Raw genomic sequence first — 19,127 nt, 5'->3', positions numbered from 1 at the left:
TATTACACAGTAAGCTGATGCTCCTGTAGGTGAAAGTAAAGGACAGACGACACAGACGGTTCATATAAAACAATTTATTCACAAAGCTTAAACATGTTGACCTGAGGATCAATAATGCTGACTGTTGGCGGAGTTTTAAAGCATCACAAACAGTTTCTTTATAAACACAAGTGAGAAGATGAATGAATACACCATATCCAAGAAATCATACATCAAAAATGTGCGTTTACGTTTCATCCCTGCTCACAAAAAGTGAATGAAAATATTGATCCAAAGGGATGAATTTTTAAAATTGACTTATAACATGAAATGTAAAATTACATATAAGAGTAAAACAGTTGAGCATCCTGAGAAGTGACACAGCAGGTCAGAGGAGGCTGCTGGTTCAGACTGGAGACCTCTGATGGACATGTTTTACCAGCCGGGTGCGATCCAGTTCAGTCCCTTTACCGCCACCTCAAACCCCAAGAAACAGGCCTGAGAGAGAGAACGACACATTTCAGCGAATAAATAAAAGACAGAAACAGACGAGCAGCAAACGACAGACTAAAGTTTTACCGCGTTGGCAGGAAACGCTCGCAGGAACACAGCGTTGAATCCCTTATAGAGGCCTGATGGTCCTTCCTCTCTGAGCAGCGTCCGCAGCACGTCCACCAGACCTGCGTACTTCCCATCTGCAGCTACACACACAATATGTATATATACATATATATATATACACACACACACAATATATATATATATACACATATATATAAACACACACACATTATATATCATGTAGAGCCTGTGTAGAGCCTGTGTAGAGCTTGTGTAGAGCCTGTGTAGAGCTTGTGTAGAGCCTGTGTAGAGCTTGTGTAGAGTCTGTGTAGAGCTTGTGTAGAGCTTGTGTAGAGCCTGTGTAGAGTCTGTGTAGAGCTTGTGTAGAGTCTGTGTAGAGCTTGTGTAGAGCTTGTGTAGAGCCTGTGTAGAGTCTGTGTAGAGCTTGTGTGGAGCTTGTGTAGAGCCTGTGTAGAGCCTGTGTAGAGCTTGTGTGGAGCCTGTGTAAAGCTTGTGTAGAGCCTGTGTAGAGCTTGTGTAGAGCTTGTGTGGAGCCTGTGTAGAGCTTGTGTAGAGCTCGTGTAGAGCTTGTGTAGAGCTTGTGTGGAGCCTGTGTAGAGCTTGTGTAGAGCTTGTGTAGAGCTTGTGTGGAGCCTGTGTAGAGCTTGTGTAGAGCTTGTGTGGAGCCTGTGTAGAGCCTGTGTAGAGCCTGTGTAGAGCTTGTGTAGAGCTTGTGTAGAGCTTGTGTAGAGCTTGTGTAAAGCTTGTGTAGAGCCTGTGTAGAGCCTGTGTAGAGCCTGTGTAGAGCTTGTGTAGAGCCTGTGTAGAGCTTGTGTAGAGCTTGTGTAGAGCCTGTGTAGAGCTTGTGTAGAGCTTGTGAAGAGCCTGTGTAGAGCCTGTGTAGAGCTTGTGTAGAGCCTGTGTAGAGCTTGTGTAGAACTTGTGTAGAGCTTGTGTAGAGCTTGTGTAGAGCTTGTGTAAAGCTTGTGTAGAGCCTGTGTAGAGCCTGTGTAGAGCTTGTGTAGAGCCTGTGTAGAGCTTGTGTAGAGCCTGTGTAGAGCTTGTGTAGAGCTTGTGAAGAGCCTGTGTAGAGCTTGTGTAGAGCTTGTGTAGAGCTTGTGTAAAGCTTGTGTAGAGCCTGTGTAGAGCCTGTGTAGAGCTTGTGTAGAGCCTGTGTAGAGCTTGTGTAGAACTTGTGTAGAGCTTGTGTAGAGCCTGTGTAGAGCCTGTGTAGAGCTTGTGTAGAGCTTGTGAAGAGCCTGTGTAGAGCCTGTGTAGAGCTTGTGTAGAGCCTGTGTAGAGCTTGTGTAGAACTTGTGTAGAGCCTGTGTAGAGCCTGTGTAGAGCCTGTGTAGAGCTTGTGTAGAGCTTGTGTAGAGCTTGTGTGGAGCCTGTGTGGAGCCTGTGTAGAGCTTGTGTAGAGCCTGTGTAGAGCTTGTGTAGAGCTTGTGTAGAGCTTGTGTAGAGCTTGTGTAGAGCCTGTGTAGAGCCTGTGTAGAGCTTGTGTAGAGCTTGTGTGGAGCCTGTGTGGAGCCTGTGTGGAGCCTGTGTAGAGCTTGTGTAGAGCCTGTGTAGAGCTTGTGTAGAGCTTGTGTAGAGCTTGTGTAGAGCTTGTGTGGAGCCTGTGTGGAGCCTGTGTAGAGCTTGTGTAGAGCCTGTGTAGAGCTTGTGTAGAGCTTGTGTAGAGCTTGTGTAGAGCTTGTGTAGAGCCTGTGTAGAGCCTGTGTAGAGCTTGTGTAGAGCCTGTGTAGAGCTTGTGTAGAGCTTGTGTAGAGCTTGTGTAGAGCCTGTGTAGAGCTTGTGTGGAGCCTGTGTAGAGCCTGTGTAGAGCCTGTGTAGAGCATGTGTGGAGCCTGTGTAGAGCCTGTGTAGAGCTTGTGTAGAGCTTGTGTAGAGCCTGTGTAGAGCCTGTGTAGAGCTTGTGTAGAGCCTGTGTAGAGCTTGTGTAGAGCTTGTGTAGAGCTTGTGTAGAGCTTGTATACAGCTTGTGTAGAGCCTGTGTAGAGCTTGTGTAGAGCCTGTGTAGAGCTTGTATACAGCTTGTGTAGAGCTTGTGTAGAGCCTGTGTAGAGCTTGTGTAGAGCCTGTGTAGAGCTTGTATACAGCTTGTGTAGAGCTTGTGTAGAGCCTGTATACAGCTTGTGTAGAGCTCGTGTAGAGCTTGTATACAGCTTGTGTAGAGCCTGTGTAGAGCTTGTGTAGAGCTCGTGTAGAGCTTGTATACAGCTTGTGTAGAGCTTGTGTAGAGCCTGTATACAGCTTGTGTAGAGCTCGTGTAGAGCTTGTATACAGCTTGTGTAGAGCCTGTGTAGAGCTTGTGTAGAGCTCGTGTAGAGCTTGTATACAGCTTGTGTAGAGCTTGTGTAGAGCCTGTATACAGCTTGTGTAGAGCTCGTGTAGAGCTTGTATACAGCTTGTGTAGAGCTTGTGTAGAGCCTGTGTAGAGCTTGTGTAGAGCCTGTATACAGCTTGTGTAGAGCTTGTGTAGAGCTTGTGTAGAGCCTGTGTAGAGCTTGTGTAGAGCCTGTATACAGCTTGTGTAGAACTTGTGTAGAACTTGTGTAGAACTTGTGTAGAGCTTGTGTAGAGCCTGTATACAGCTTGTGTAGAGCTTGTGTAGAGCTTGTGTAGAGCCTGTGTAGAGCTTGTGTAGAGCCTGTATACAGCTTGTGTAGAACTTGTGTAGAACTTGTGTAGAGCTTGTGTAGAGCTTGTGTAGAGCCTGTGTAGAGCCTGTGTAGAGCTTGTGTAGAGCCTGTGTAGAGCTTGTGTAGAGCTTGTGTAGAGCTTGTGTAGAGCTTGTATACAGCTTGTGTAGAGCCTGTGTAGAGCTTGTGTAGAGCCTGTGTAGAGCTTGTATACAGCTTGTGTAGAGCTTGTGTAGAGCCTGTGTAGAGCTTGTGTAGAGCCTGTGTAGAGCTTGTATACAGCTTGTGTAGAGCTTGTGTAGAGCCTGTATACAGCTTGTGTAGAGCTCGTGTAGAGCTTGTATACAGCTTGTGTAGAGCCTGTGTAGAGCTTGTGTAGAGCTCGTGTAGAGCTTGTATACAGCTTGTGTAGAGCTTGTGTAGAGCCTGTATACAGCTTGTGTAGAGCTCGTGTAGAGCTTGTATACAGCTTGTGTAGAGCCTGTGTAGAGCTTGTGTAGAGCTCGTGTAGAGCTTGTATACAGCTTGTGTAGAGCTTGTGTAGAGCCTGTATACAGCTTGTGTAGAGCTCGTGTAGAGCTTGTATACAGCTTGTGTAGAGCTTGTGTAGAGCCTGTGTAGAGCTTGTGTAGAGCCTGTATACAGCTTGTGTAGAGCTTGTGTAGAGCTTGTGTAGAGCCTGTGTAGAGCTTGTGTAGAGCCTGTATACAGCTTGTGTAGAACTTGTGTAGAACTTGTGTAGAACTTGTGTAGAGCTTGTGTAGAGCCTGTATACAGCTTGTGTAGAGCTTGTGTAGAGCTTGTGTAGAGCCTGTGTAGAGCTTGTGTAGAGCCTGTATACAGCTTGTGTAGAACTTGTGTAGAACTTGTGTAGAACTTGTGTAGAGCTTGTGTAGAGCTCGTGTAGAGCCTGTGTAGAGCTTGTGTAGAGCCTGTGTAGAGCCTGTGTAGAGCCTGTATACAGCTTGTGTAGAACTTGTGTAGAACTTGTGTAGAGCTCGTGTAGAGCCTGTGTAGAGCTTGTGTAGAGCTTGTGTAGAGCTTGTGTAGAGCTTGTGTAGAGCCTGTGTAGAGCTTGTGTAGAGCTTGTGTAGAGCTCGTGTAGAGCCTGTGTAGAGCCTGTGTAGAGCCTGTATACAGCTTGTGTAGAACTTGTGTAGAACTTGTGTAGAGCTCGTGTAGAGCTTGTGTAGAGCTCGTGTAGAGCTCGTGTAGAGCCTGTGTAGAGCCTGTGTAGAGCCTGTATACAGCTTGTGTAGAACTTGTGTAGAACTTGTGTAGAACTTGTGTAGAGCTTGTGTAGAGCCTGTATACAGCTTGTGTAGAGCTTGTGTAGAGCTTGTGTAGAGCCTGTGTAGAGCTTGTGTAGAGCCTGTATACAGCTTGTGTAGAACTTGTGTAGAACTTGTGTAGAACTTGTGTAGAGCTTGTGTAGAGCTCGTGTAGAGCCTGTGTAGAGCTTGTGTAGAGCCTGTGTAGAGCCTGTGTAGAGCCTGTATACAGCTTGTGTAGAACTTGTGTAGAACTTGTGTAGAGCTCGTGTAGAGCCTGTGTAGAGCTTGTGTAGAGCTTGTGTAGAGCTTGTGTAGAGCTTGTGTAGAGCCTGTGTAGAGCTTGTGTAGAGCCTGTGTAGAGCTTGTGTAGAGCTTGTGTAGAGCTCGTGTAGAGCCTGTGTAGAGCCTGTGTAGAGCCTGTATACAGCTTGTGTAGAACTTGTGTAGAACTTGTGTAGAGCTCGTGTAGAGCTTGTGTAGAGCTCGTGTAGAGCTTGTGTAGAGCTTGTGTATAGCTTGTGTAGAGCCTGCATAGAGCTTGTGAAGAGCTTGTGTAGAGCTTGTGTAGAGCTCGTGTAGAGCCTGTGTAGAGCCTGTGTAGAGCTTGTGTAGAGCTTGTGTAGAGCTTGTGTAGAGCTCGTGTAGAGCCTGTGTAGAGCTTGTGTAGAGCTTGTGTAGAGCTTGTGTAGAGCTTGTGTAGAGCTCGTGTAGAGCCTGTGTAGAGCTTGTGTAGAGCTTGTGTAGAGCTTGTGTAGAGCTTGTGTAGAGCCTGTGTAGAGCTTGTGTAGAGCTTGTGTAGAGCTCGTGTAGAGCCTGTGTAGAGCTTGTGTAGAGCTTGTGTAGAGCCTGTGTAGAGCCTTTGTAGAGCTTGTGTAGAGCTTGTGTAGAGCTTGTGTAGAGCTCGTGTAGAGCTCGTGTAGAGCCTGTGTAGAGCTTGTGTAGAGCCTGTGTAGAGCCTGTGTAGAGCCTGTGTAGAGCTTGTGTAGAGCTTGTGTAGAGCTCGTGTAGAGCCTGTGTAGAGGCTGTGTAGAGCCTGTGTAGAGCCTGTGTAGAGCTTGTGTAGAGCCTGTGTAGAGCTTGTGTAGAGCCTGTGTAGAGCCTGTGTAGAGCCTGTGTAGAGCTTGTGTAGAGCCTGTGTAGAGCTCGTGTAGAGCTCTTGTAGAGCCTGTGTAGAGCCTGTGTAGAGCCTGTGTAGAGCTTGTGTAGAGCCTGTGTAGAGCTCGTGTAGAGCTCGTGTAGAGCCTGTGTAGAGCTTGTGTAGAGCCTGTGTAGAGCTTGTGTAGAGCCTGTGTAGAGCCTGTGTAGAGCCTGTGTAGAGCTTGTGTAGAGCCTGTGTAGAGCTTGTGTAGAGCTCGTGTAGAGCCTGTGTAGAGCCTGTGTAGAGCCTGTGTAGAGCTTGTGTAGAGCCTGTGTAGAGCCTGTGTAGAGCCTGTGTAGAGCTCGTGTAGAGCCTGTGTAGAGCTTGTGTAGAGCTTGTGTAGAGCTTGTGTAGAGCTTGTGTAGAGCTCGTGTAGAGCTCGTGTAGAGCTCGTGTAGAGCTCGTGTAGAGCCTGTGTAGAGCCTGTGTAGAGCTTGTGTAGAGCTGGTGTAGAGCTTGTGTAGAACTTGTGTACAGCCTGTGTAGAGCTTGTGTAGAACTTGTGTAGAGCTTGTGTAGAGCCTGTGTAGAGCCTGTGTAGAGCCTGTGTAGAGCCTGTGTAGAGCTTGTGTAGAGCTTGTGTAGAGCCTGTGTAGAGCTTGTGTAGAGCTTGTGTAGAGCCTGTGTAGAGCTCGTGTAGAGCTCGTGTAGAGCCTGTGTAGAGCCTGTGTAGAGCTTGTGTAGAGCTTGTGTAGAGCTCGTGTAGAGCTCGTGTAGAGCCTGTGTAGAGCTTGTGTAGAGCCTGTGTAGAGCCTTTGTAGAGCTTGTGTAGAGCTTGTGTAGAGCTTGTGTAGAGCTCGTGTAGAGCTCGTGTAGAGCCTGTGTAGAGCTTGTGTAGAGCCTGTGTAGAGCCTTTGTAGAGCTTGTGTAGAGCTTGTGTAGAGCTTGTGTAGAGCTCGTGTAGAGCTCGTGTAGAGCCTGTGTAGAGCTTGTGTAGAGCCTTTGTAGAGCTTGTATACAGCTTGTGTAGAGCCTGTGTAGAGCTTGTGTAGAGCTTGTGTAGAGCTTGTGTAGAGCCTGTGTAGAGCCTTTGTAGAGCTTGTGTAGAGCTTGTGTAGAGCTTGTGTAGAGCCTGTGTAGAGCCTGTGTAGAGCCTGTGTAGAGCTTGTGTAGAGCTTGTGTAGAGCTCGTGTAGAGCCTGTGTAGAGCCTGTGTAGAGCCTGTGTAGAGCCTGTGTAGAGCTTGTGTAGAGCCTGTGTAGAGCTTGTGTAGAGCCTGTGTAGAGCCTGTGTAGAGCCTGTGTAGAGCTTGTGTAGAGCCTGTGTAGAGTCTGTGTAGAGCTTGTGTAGAGCCTGTGTAGAGCCTGTGTAGAGCTTGTGTAGAGCTGGTGTAGAGCTTGTGTAGAACTTGTGTAGAGCCTGTGTAGAGCTTGTGTAGAACTTGTGTAGAGCCTGTGTAGAGCCTGTGTAGAGCTTGTGTAGAGCTTGTGTAGAGCCTGTGTAGAGCTTGTGTAGAGCCTGTGTAGAGCCTGTGTAGAGCTCGTGTAGAGCTCGTGTAGAGCCTGTGTAGAGCTTGTGTAGAGCCTGTGTAGAGCTTGTGTAGAGCCTGTGTAGAGCCTGTGTAGAGCCTGTGTAGAGCTTGTGTAGAGCCTGTGTAGAGCTCGTGTAGAGCCTGTGTAGAGCTTGTGTAGAGCCTGTGTAGAGCTCGTGTAGAGCTCGTGTAGAGCCTGTGTAGAGCTTGTGTAGAGCCTGTGTAGAGCTTGTGTAGAGCCTGTGTAGAGCTTGTGTAGAGCCTGTGTAGAGCTCGTGTAGAGCTCGTGTAGAGCCTGTGTAGAGCCTGTGTAGAGCCTGTGTAGAGCTTGTGTAGAGCCTGTGTAGAGCCTGTGTAGAGCCTGTGTAGAGCCTGTGTAGAGCTCGTGTAGAGCCTGTGTAGAGCTTGTGTAGAGCTTGTGTAGAGCTTGTGTAGAGCTCGTGTAGAGCTCGTGTAGAGCTCGTGTAGAGCCTGTGTAGAGCCTGTGTAGAGCTTGTGTAGAGCTGGTGTAGAGCTTGTGTAGAACTTGTGTAGAGCCTGTGTAGAGCTTGTGTAGAACTTGTGTAGAGCCTGTGTAGAGCTTGTGTAGAACTTGTGTAGAGCTTGTGTAGAGCTTGTGTAGAGCTTGTGTAGAGCCTGTGTAGAGCCTGTGTAGAGCCTGTGTAGAGCCTGTGTAGAGCCTGTGTAGAGCTTGTGTAGAGCTTGTGTAGAGCCTGTGTAGAGCTTGTGTAGAGCTTGTGTAGAGCCTGTGTAGAGCTTGTGTAGAGCTCGTGTAGAGCCTGTGTAGAGCTTGTGTAGAGCTCGTGTAGAGCCTGTGTAGAGCTTGTGTAGAGCTTGTGTAGAGCTGTACGCTATCACCTCTCACCTGTCTGAAAGTTGGATTTGAGGACATCAGGTGGAAGAGCGATCATCCAGTTCAGGATCCCTGCAACACCTCCAGCCAGGAGGATGTTGGGAGTGCTGAGCTGAGAAACGCTGACATACAGATGCACAGAAAACCACACATGAGGTTTACAGCATTTAGAAGCACCTTTATAACTCTATAAACATCCTCACTGTTACCATGGTGACTCACCTTTGACCCTCAGGAGTCAGGAAGTGTTTGAGGTATTCATATGTCAGGAAGTAGAGACCAGTAGAAGGCACATCTGAGACAGAGAGAGCAAACATGAGGCTGTAAAGTCAACAAACACACAGAGTTCACAGTGCAGGTGTCAGGTGTTTCACCTCTGATGAGCGTGAGTACGGTCCCTCTGTAGACGCTGCGGAGGCCCTGCTCCCTGTACAGCTGGATCGCACAGTCCAGCGGACCTGCATACTTCGATTGTCCGCTGCTTGCCTGCACCTGAAACACAACTTCCTGTTTATGACTCACAGATGCAACAAGCTTGTTAACCTGGCAGCTACATTTGCACATTAGGTTGCAGATAGTAACGTTACACATTACACTTGCATCTGTTGCTGAGTGTGTGTTGGATAGATCATAACATATCTGTGTGTGTGTGTGTGTGTGTGTGTGAAACATACAGTAGATTACAGTTTCTTCTGATTGGTTCAACACTGAGTCACATGTTGAACTTTACCAACACACAGCAGCTCATTTTACACACAAACACACAAACACAACAACTCATGTGTCAGTCAGACACAGTGAGATAAAAACACAACAGGCAGCACATGAGGATCTGTATTACATCACTGTTTTATTGTGTTTATGTAGTTTTAATGGTTGATAGATGTATTTCAGTGTGGTTATGATCCGTATGAATAGTGTTTGAACATAAACTGAAGAATTTGGAAGTGAGGATGTAAACATGTCAAATGTTTGGCTGTAGTTTCTGTACCTGCAGTAAACATTTAATTCTCTCTCCTGGAGCCACGATCACTGTAGTGAAGACTCCTGCCAGACAGCCGGACAGAAAGAGCTGAGTGTGCCTGAACAGAACAGAATAAATGTCAGTATATTGTATAAAAACCTGCCTTCTGCTGCTGGAAAGCAGGCTGACGACAGCAGTGAGAGTGAAGAGCAGCAGCAGTCCGCACACGTCATGGTGGCACTAGAGGAGCTAGAGGAAGAGTCAGAGGATCAGCACACGGCCGACAGACAGTTTACAGTTTACAGTTTTACAGTTTTACAGTTTACAGTTTACAGTTTACAGTTTTACAGTTTACAGTTTACAGTTTTACAGTTTACAGTTTACAGTTTTACAGTTTTACAGTTTACAGTTTACAGTTTTACAGTTTACAGTTTTACAGTTTTACAGTTTACAGTTTTAAGGTTTCACAGTTTACAGTTTTACAGTAAGGGTGTTTTTGAGGAACACGAGCACTGAACATTCTTGCAGAGTGAGACAGAAGTCGTCTGCAGCACGTGAGACATCAGTACGTACGTATATATAAGGACTGGAAAGGCAGCCGGGGGGGTTATATATAGACTGAATATTCCAGGTATTACACACACACACACACACTCACTGTAACAGACACACTGTGTGTGTGTGTGTGTGCGTGTGTGTGTGTACGTACGTCAGCGGTGTTCCTGCATCTCTCTGCTGCAGCTGTTTTCCCAAACCGAAGCCAAAGAAACTGATGGCCATCATTGGAGCCACACCTGCCAGGGGAGCCCCCATCCCTTTATACAGACCCAGGACCCCCTGCACACACACACACACACACACACACACACACGCACACACACACGCACACGTTATTGTGTGCATACAGTAAGACTTCCTTTACAAGGTGAAGTGAACTCATCAGATCTATGTGTGCTTTTATTTTTCAATGAGGTCTCAGACTTTTGACCCTCAGTGTAAATAACAAGGACAAGACTGCAAACAGCTAGCTGGGGGGGGGGGGGGCAGGAATGCATTACACAATGAATGTCCTTCAAAGGACACAAGTACAAGGTGCATGCGTGCATGTGTGTGTGTGTGTGTGTGTGTGTGTGCGTGTATGTGTGCGTGTGTGTGTGCGTGTGTGTGTGTGCGTGCGTGTGTGTGTGTGTGCGTGTGTGTGTGTTGTCACCTCTTTAGATATGGTCTTGCGAAAGCAGTCATATGTTCCTGTGTAGAGCACATACTGAGTGCAGGAAGCTTTGGGCTGCGTCTGTAGTCTCACCTGGAGCACACACACACACACACACACACACACACACACACACACACACACACACACACAGTGTGTTGGGACAGTTTGAAGCTCTGCGATAAGGCAAACAGGGAAACACCCGTCGGCTGATAAACAGCAGGGAGGTCACAGACAGACAGATCAGATACTAAAACACTAAAGTCTTCTATACATAGAATGGATTATTATTATTATTATTATTATTAATATTATTATTATTATTATTATTATTATTATTATTATTATTATTATTATCATTATTATTATCATTATTATTATTATTATGCATTTTGATAAATTTTCTTACATTCTGCATAATCATTGATTTGACAGCAGGTCGTTGTGTAATCAATAACCTGATAAATAAAAGCTAAATGAAAGCAGTTCACACTAAAGGTTCATATTTTCCAAATCATTTGCCAGAAAATTTCCTGGAATTTGTAATTTGGTACAAATTCTAGTGAATATATGAATTTCCTTTAAATCCAATTAAATATTAAATATTCATTTATCGTTAATTATTTATCAGAAACTTTATTCTATATCTGTTGAATAGTTTGCTCACCTGTAGATAAATTTCATATTTTCACTAAGACTGGATTTCTGAGGCTGATATAGTCTATATATGTGAGTGTATATATATATATATATATACACTCCTATATATGTGTGTATATATATCTATATACACACACACACACACACATATAGATATATATACACTCATATATAGGCTATATGTATATATGTGTGTATATATATCTATATAGACTCATAGTTTTGATGAGGATCCATTGACTTTGTTTTTCTCAAGAATTGTGACTAAGCTTCGTCGTGATGGAGACGTTTTAGACGTTTAGTCTCTCCGTTACACTAACTGTTCATTGGACGTCAGATGAACGATGTCTGTATTTTTTATTTATGATATAAATTACAGAGCTTTTCAAACTCCATAAAGCTTTTTCAGCTCAAATTAAGACACAAACCAAGTCGACATCACACATTATGAAAGTCTGTTTGATCCATCACATCAGGCTGAAATAATCATTTACATGTTGATGATGATATGTCTGCATGTGTGTCATGAGATGCTGTAAATCCTGCATCTGTCCAGCTGTGCTGCATCTGTCCAGCTGTGCTGCATCTGTCCAGCTGTGCTGCAGCTGGAACTTGAGTCAAAGAGTCTGAATGTGGATTTTAATTTTCTTTATGTGATATTAAACTGAACATCTTTGGGTTTTGGATAAAGATCCTGTTGGGCTTTACATTATAATTTATAATGACATTTATTAATTTATTGTATTAATTAAACACAACTGTAGATAATGTAAATGATGGTTAGTTGCAGCCTCCTGTGTGATTATAAATGTGTCTGTGCTGCTCTTCCTGAGCTCTCAAACATTTTTCCACATTAAAGTGTTTTTAGGGAGTTTTTTCTTATTTGAATCTGAGGACAGAGGATGTTGTGTTACAGCCTGTAAAGCCCCCTGAAGCTAATTGGTGATTTGTGATATTGGGCTTTTCAAATGCAACTTAAAACATTTCTAACAGACTCAGGTGAGCAGCTGCCTCGCGGTGACTTTCTAAGCTGATTTATGGATAATCTCACTAATCTGATCTGACTCTCTGAGCACTAAACCACAGGAAACCAGGAGTAAAGAAATGTTAGTGTTGCTGCTCTACAACATACAAATACAGTAGTGTCGCTTTCCAGCTGCAGTTACTGTGCAGCAGCAGCAACAGTCACCTTGATGGTGTCCAGCGGGTGTCCGGCCAGCAGCAGACAGGCTCCACCGACTCCCCCAGCCAAGAAGTTCTTCAGCGGAGAAACTCTTTCCTCTCCCCGCATGGCCGGAGCAGACAGCCGGGCCACAGCCCGCTTCTCTCCGCCTGACAGCCCGCTTCTCTCCGCCTGACAGCCCGCTTCTCTCCCGCTTCTCTCCCGCTTCTCTCCCGCTTCTCTCCGCCTGACAGCCCGCTTCTCTCCGCCTGACAGCCCGCTTCTCTCCGCCTGACAGCCCGCCTCTCTCCCGCTTATCTCTCCTGTCTCACTGTGCGGGTGAGGTGAGACACTCAGCTGTCTGTCTGTCTGCTGCCACGTACAGTCCGCTGCTGGACTTTGCTTTTTACAAAACTCAGAGCTACTTCCTGTAAACATTCGCTGCAGTCAGGGACTGATAGCGCCATGAACTGCGCATCGTGTGCAGCCGCTATCTTCAGTCTCAAGGCGCGAAAACGCCCTTAAAGTTTCTGAGCTGAGTGCAGTTTGTTCTTGTTTAGTGTTTGAGTGACTTCAGCAGTTTCCAGTTTCAGGCTTTTCTCCGCATTTCAACGCACAGATTCATTAATAATGAAAACTGCAGAGACCTGAATGTCGTTCAGCTGCTGCATGTCACATCTTGCTGCATGTCACATCTGGCTGTATGTCACATCTGGCTGCATTTCACATCTGGCTGCATGTCACATCTGGCTGCATGTCACAGCTGGCTGCATGTCACAGCTGCTGCATGTCACATCTTGTTGCATGTCACAGCTGCTGCATGTCACATCTGGCTGTATGTCACATCTGGCTGCATGTCACATCTGGCTGCATGTCACAGCTGCTGCATGTCACATCTTGCTGCATGTCACAGCTGCTGCATGTCACATCTGGCTGTATGTCACATCTGGCTGCATGTCACATCTGGCTGCATGTCACAGCTGCTGCATGTCACATCTGGCTGTATGTCACAGCTGCTGCATGTCACATCTGGCTGCATGTCACATCTGGCTGCATGTCACATCTGGCTGCATGTCACAGCTGCTGCATGTCACATCTGGCTGCATGTCACAGCTGCTGCATGTCACATCTTGCTGCATGTCACAGCTGCTGCGTGTCACATCTGGCTGTATGTCACATCTGGCTGTATGTCACATCTGGCTGCATGTCACATCTGGCTGCATGTCACAGCTGCTGCATGTCACATCTTGCTGCATGTCACAGCTGCTGCATGTCACATCTGGCTGTATGTCACATCTGGCTGCATGTCACATCTGGCTGCATGTCACATCTGGCTGCATGTCACAGCTGCTGCATGTCACATCTTGCTGCATGTCACATCTGGCTGCATGTCACATCTGGCTGCATGTCACATCTGGCTGCATGTCACAGCTGCTGCATGTCACATCTTGCTGCATGTCACATCTGGCTGTATGTCACATCTGGCTGTATGTCACATCTGGCTGCATGTCACATCTGGCTGCATGTCACAGCTGGCTGCATGTCACAGCTGCTGCATGTCACATCTTGCTGCATGTCACAGCTGCTGCATGTCACATCTGGCTGTATGTCACATCTGGCTGCATGTCACATCTGGCTGCATGTCACAGCTGCTGCATGTCACATCTGGCTGTATGTCACATCTGGCTGCATGTCACATCTGGCTGCATGTCACATCTGGCTGCATGTCACAGCTGCTGCATGTCACATCTTGCTGCATGTCACAGCTGCTGCATGTCACATCTGGCTGTATGTCACATCTGGCTGCATGTCACATCTGGCTGCATGTCACAGCTGCTGCATGTCACATCTGGCTGTATGTCACAGCTGCTGCATGTCACATCTGGCTGCATGTCACATCTGGCTGCATGTCACAGCTGCTGCATGTCACAGCTGCTGCATGTCACATCTTGCTGCATGTCACAGCTGCTGCATGTCACATCTGGCTGCATGTCACATCTGGCTGTATGTCACATCTGGCTGCATGTCACAGCTGCTGCATGTCACATCTGGCTGCATGTCACATCTGGCTGCATGTCACAGCTGCTGCATGTCACATCTGGCTGCATGTCACATCTGGCTGCATGTCACATCTTGCTGCATGTCACATCTGGCTGCATGTCACATCTGGCTGCATGTCACATCTGGCTGTATGTCACATCTGGCTGCATGTCACAGCTGCTGCATGTCACATCTGGCTGCATGTCACATCTGGCTGCATGTCACAGCTGCTGCATGTCACATCTGGCTGCATGTCACATCTGGCTGCATGTCACAGCTGCTGCATGTCACATCTGGCTGCATGTCACATCTGGCTGCATGTCACATCTGGCGGCATGTCACAGCTGCTGCATGTCACATCTGGCTGCATGTCACATCTGGCTGCATGTCACATCTGGCTGCATGTCACAGCTGCTGCATGTCACAGCTGCTGCATGTCACATCTGGCTGCATGTCACATCTGGCTGCATGTCACATCTGGCGGCATGTCATAGCTGCTGCATGTCACATCTGGCTGTATGTCACATCTGGCTGCATGTCACAGCTGCTGCATGTCACATCTGGCTGCATGTCACATCTGGCTGCATGTCACAGCTGCTGCATGTCACATCTGGCTGCATGTCACAGCTGCTGCATGTCACATCTGGCTGTATGTCACATCTGCGGCATGTCACATCTGGCGGCATGTCACAGCTGCTGCATGTCACATCTGGCTGCATGTCACATCTTGCTGCATGTCACATCTGGCTGCATGTCACATCTGGCTGCATGTCACAGATGCTGCATGTCTCTTCCTCCCCTCCTCTCTCCTCACCTCCTCTCTCCTCTCCTCCTCTCTCCTCCTCTCTCCTCTCCTCCTCTCTCCTCTCCTCCTCTCTCCTCGCCTCCTATCTCCTTCTCTCTCCTCGCCTCCTCTCTTCTCATGTCTCTTCCTCGCCTCCTCTCTCCTCGTCTCCTCTCTCCTCGCCTCCTCTCTCCTCACCTCCTCTCTCCTCTCCTCCTCTCTCCATGCCTCCTCTCTCCTCACCTTCTCTCTCCTCACCTCCTCTCTCCTCTCCTCCTCTCTCCTCTCCTCCTCTCTCCATGCCTCCTCTCTCCTCTCCTCCTCTCTCCTCGCCTCCTCTCTCCTCGCCTCCTCTCTCCATGCCTCCTCTCTCCTCGCCTCCTCTCTCCTCGCCTCCTCTCTCCATGCCTCCTCTCTCCTCACCTTCTCTCTCCTCACCTCCTCTCTCCTCTCCTCCTCTCTCCTCTCCTCCTCTCTCCATGCCTCCTCTCTCCTCTCCTCCTCTCTCCTCACCTCCTCTCTCCTCACCTCCTCTCTCCTCCTCTCTCCATGCCTCCTCTCTCCTCGCCTCCCAGGTGGGAGGGACTAAGACGCGAGGGGAGGAGGCGAGGAAAGGAATCGAGGATGTACAAACTGAGAAATGAGACGAGGGGTCAGGGGTCAGGGATGCAGCCGGCGCGCGCATTCAGCGTCATCGACAGGCGCCGCGCAGCGCAGCAGCGGCGGGAGTTTCTGAACCCGAAACTACGGAAGGTTTCTGTTGAAACACGGTGAGTGAAGGAGTGAAGGAGTGAACGAGTGAAGGAGTGAACGAGTGGATCAGTGATGAATGTTGAACGTTATTAAAGTCAGACGTTTGTTTCAGAACAGCTCGTTAGCTTAGCTTCCTGCTCTCAGGCTAACCAGCTAATGTTCGCATCAACGGTCACTTCCGGGTCCTTTTTATCTTCACAACAAACGTTAGAGACTCACTCTGAACACAAAACAATATGTAATATATGTAATTATATGTATATATGTGTGTATGTGTATATATGTATATATATGTGTGTACAGGTTGCGGTTTGTGAAGAAATCAGAACACATCTGAAGCTCAGCTGTTAACGTTACACTAACATTTATAAAATCATTATCAACTTTAATAAAACTAACGTTACTACGACCTCTGCATTAAAAATAACACGTGATCATAAACAACTAAACATGATGCTGATTTAACAGTAACGTTACTCAGATACTTTACTGCAGTAAAAGTACCAACACAGCGATGTAAAATACTCCATTACAAGTAAAAGTACATCAGTATTATGAGCTTGATGTAGTTAAAGTATTGCAGTATATCTATGTGTGTATATATATATATGTGTGTGTGTGTATATGTCAAATACAGTCAGATGAAGCTTGTTGATCTCACTGTTTTGTTTTTTTTGTAATCAGTCAGAGAGCCGCCATGATGAAGAGAAAGAGATTGTCCAACACTCAGAGCTCCTCTCAGCCCAGGGTCAGTTTACTCGTCCTTATTACACTTTATTACCCCTTATTACTCCTAGTTACACTTTATTACCCCTTATTACTCCTAGTTACACTTTATTACCCCTTATTACTCCTAGTTACACTTTATTACCCCTAGTTACACCTTATTACACCTTATTACTCCTTGTTACACCTTATTACACCTTATTACTCCTTATAACCCCCTGTTACACCTTGTTACACCTTATTACACCTTATTACTCCTTGTTACACCTTATTACACCTTATTACTCCTTATAACCCCCTGTTACACCTTGTTACACCTTATTACACCTTATTACTCCTTGTTACACCTTGTTACACCTTATTACTCCTTGTTACACCTTATTACACCTTATTACACTTTATTACACCTTATTACTCCTTATAACCCCCTGTTAGACCTTGTCAGGTGTGTTTTGGCCTCCTCTCGGGGTCAACATGGTGTTACGGGTGTGGATGCAGGTTCAGAAACAGCCGTGCAGAATAATCCAACCACAGTGAAACAGACAGACTGTTTGATCTCAGTTTCTGTTTGTAGAGGCAAAGCGGCACGTTATTGGCTGAGGAAGAGGATGAAGACACGACCTTCACTCAGCCGAGTACGTCCCAGGTCCAGAGAGGGCTGGAGAAGTTCACGGCGGCGCAGGTGGACCAGAAGGTAACAGACACAGACATGCAGAGAGGTGTTGGCGTAATGAAACGTTGTTGAGTGGCTGGTCTGTGTGTCTGCAGACTGCTGAGGTGGTTCAGTACTTCCTGGTGAAGGACCAGAAGAAGATTCCTGTACGGCGAGCAGGTAAAGCTGCACACAGACTGTATCAACTATACATCATCCTTCTGAGCTGCTCATATTTATAGATGATCTCAGACGTAGCAGAACGTTTAGAGGGAACGAAGGGGAACAGAGTTCTGCTTTTACAAAGTTAAAGGGTTTCAGCTGGAAGCTAACTGGGCGTGTTGTCAGTCAGACAGTCAGGCCTCAGCAACGATAAACACTGACTGACTTGGAGACGTTAAGTTTGGTTACAGGAACGTTGAAGCGGCTGTCAGTGGATGATCAGCAGCATTAAGTCACAGAAATATCCAGTAATGAACGTCTTCACTCTCCTCTTCGTCTGTCAGACCTGGTGAAACATGTGGTGAAAGACTACAGAAACATTTACCCCGAGATCATGAAGAGAGCAGCACGGACGTTTGATCAGGTGTGTTGAGTCTGAGGGTCGCTGCAGTCAGCTGATCATCTTCACACTCAGAATAAAACACTGATAATCTTTTATTTCTACCAGGTGTTCGGCTTCAAACTGGTTGAAATTGACACCAAGAATCACATGTACATACTGATCAATAAGCTGGAGACAGCTGAGGGAGCGCCGACCATCAAGTGAGAATCTGTTTCAGGATCAATAATCACATATTTGACCTTTTAGTGTCTCTGTTGAAGTCATGAGTTCATCTGTTGCAGCCCCACAAACCCAAAGACCGGCCTGCTGTTTGTGATCCTCAGTGTTGTCTTCATGAAGGGAGGCGTCGTCAGAGAAAGTGAGTTCACACACTTCCTCAATAGTGTGTGTGTGTGTGTGTGTGTGTGTGTGTGTGTGTGTGTGTGTGTGTGAGTGTGTGTGTGTGTGTGTGAGTGTGTGTGTGAGTGTGTGTGTGAGTGTGTGTGTGTGTGTGTGCAGAGAACATCGTGTGAATAATTTGTGTCTGGTTGTGTTTTAGACGTCATCTGGAACACTCTGAAGAGACTCCGCGTCGACTCCGGGTGAGACGGGATTCCTGTTACATCAGTGTGTGTGTGTGTGCGTGTGCGTGTGTGTGTGTGCGTGTGTGTGTGTGTGTGTGTGTGTGTGCATGTGTGTGTGCGTGTGCGTGCGTGTGGATCATAAATGACAGATTCATGACTGGATGTTGTGTTTTGTTCCGTCTCTGATGGTGAATCCAGAGAGAAACACAAGGAGTTCGGTGACGTGAGGAAAGTCGTCACAGACGAGTTTGTGCGTCAGAGGTGAGAATCAACATCTGTTAACATGAAGAATCTTATAAAAGGTCGCAGCAAGTAACACGTCTGAAGATTAATGTAGCAGCACAACGTTAGATTAGATCAGATCAGATCAGATCAGATTAGATCAGATCAGATCAGATCAGATCAGATTAGATTAGATCAGATTAGATCAGATCAGATTAGATCAAATCAGATTAGATCAGATTAGATTAGATTGACTTTATTGTTCACCTCAGTGGAAATTTGTCTTCGGCTTTTCCCAAAGTACAATAAAAGTTCATGAGCAAAACTCACCATTAATAAATAAACAACATAGTGCAGACGTGCAGGTAGCAACAGGTAGCAACAGGTAGCAACAGGTAGCAACAGGTGTAAATAAAACCTTGTAAATCTAATAAAACAAGTTCCCTGATGCAGCAAGTGAGACGACATTCAGACAGAACACATGAGCTCCAGTTAAAGGTGATGTTGTTCACCTGGACGTAAAGGTGAACTAATCACAATCAACTATATTTATAAAGCACAACTTTTACTTAAAATGCAACACAAAGTGTATTAAGACCAGTAAAACCAGTCTGTGTTGCTCAGAGTCCAGCAGCCGCCGTGAGTTCAGCGTGTTTATAGAGACGCACTGACAGCTGCTGTCATGTGTTCACTTTAGTGAACCAGAAGCTCTACATGTCTGACCTCCTGCTACTCACACACACGCACGCACACACACACACACATATACACACACCGACTGCACACACTCACACACACACACACATATACACACGCACATACACACATACACACACACACACACTGACTGCAGACACACACACACACACATACACACACACACACACACACACACACACTGAC

At 46.5% G+C, this 19,127-nt stretch overlaps 2 protein-coding genes across 3 annotated transcripts in view; one reads left to right on the top strand and one right to left on the bottom strand.

The window, feature by feature from the left end:
- Positions 1-54: 54 nt before the first annotated feature.
- Positions 55-12,678, bottom strand: si:dkey-150i13.2 (mitochondrial carnitine/acylcarnitine carrier protein). The gene is made up of 9 exons (XM_042410442.1): positions 11,947-12,678; positions 10,098-10,190; positions 9,597-9,724; positions 8,915-9,005; positions 8,298-8,415; positions 8,146-8,218; positions 7,936-8,045; positions 559-680; positions 55-477 (listed from the first exon to the last, which is right to left on the bottom strand). The coding sequence occupies exons 1-9, from the start codon at positions 12,355-12,357 to the stop codon at positions 415-417; spliced, it is 1,209 nt and encodes a 402-aa protein (XP_042266376.1). The 5' UTR covers positions 12,358-12,678; the 3' UTR covers positions 55-414.
- A 2,674-nt stretch (positions 12,679-15,352) lies between these two features.
- Positions 15,353-19,127, top strand: part of ndnl2 (necdin-like 2) — a 7,937-nt gene continuing 4,162 nt past the window's right edge. Inside the window, exons 1-9 of one of the 2 annotated variants that reach the window (XM_042410444.1) lie at positions 15,353-15,513; positions 16,181-16,244; positions 16,797-16,916; positions 16,991-17,054; positions 17,381-17,460; positions 17,545-17,639; positions 17,721-17,797; positions 17,978-18,020; positions 18,201-18,263. In XM_042410444.1, coding sequence (XP_042266378.1) covers positions 15,368-15,513; positions 16,181-16,244; positions 16,797-16,916; positions 16,991-17,054; positions 17,381-17,460; positions 17,545-17,639; positions 17,721-17,797; positions 17,978-18,020; positions 18,201-18,263 — 752 coding nt within the window. In that variant the 5' untranslated portion in view covers positions 15,353-15,367. The remainder of the gene's footprint in view (positions 15,514-16,180; positions 16,245-16,796; positions 16,917-16,990; positions 17,055-17,380; positions 17,461-17,544; positions 17,640-17,720; positions 17,798-17,977; positions 18,021-18,200; positions 18,264-19,127) is intronic. The other variant, XM_042410445.1, reaches the window with a different exon arrangement.

The sequence above is a fragment of the Thunnus maccoyii genome, chromosome 4, assembly GCF_910596095.1.
Source record: "Thunnus maccoyii chromosome 4, fThuMac1.1, whole genome shotgun sequence".
Taxonomy (NCBI): domain Eukaryota; kingdom Metazoa; phylum Chordata; class Actinopteri; order Scombriformes; family Scombridae; genus Thunnus; species Thunnus maccoyii.
The sequence above is the reverse complement of the archived record's forward strand: the minus strand, read 5'-3'. Positions and strand labels throughout refer to the sequence as shown.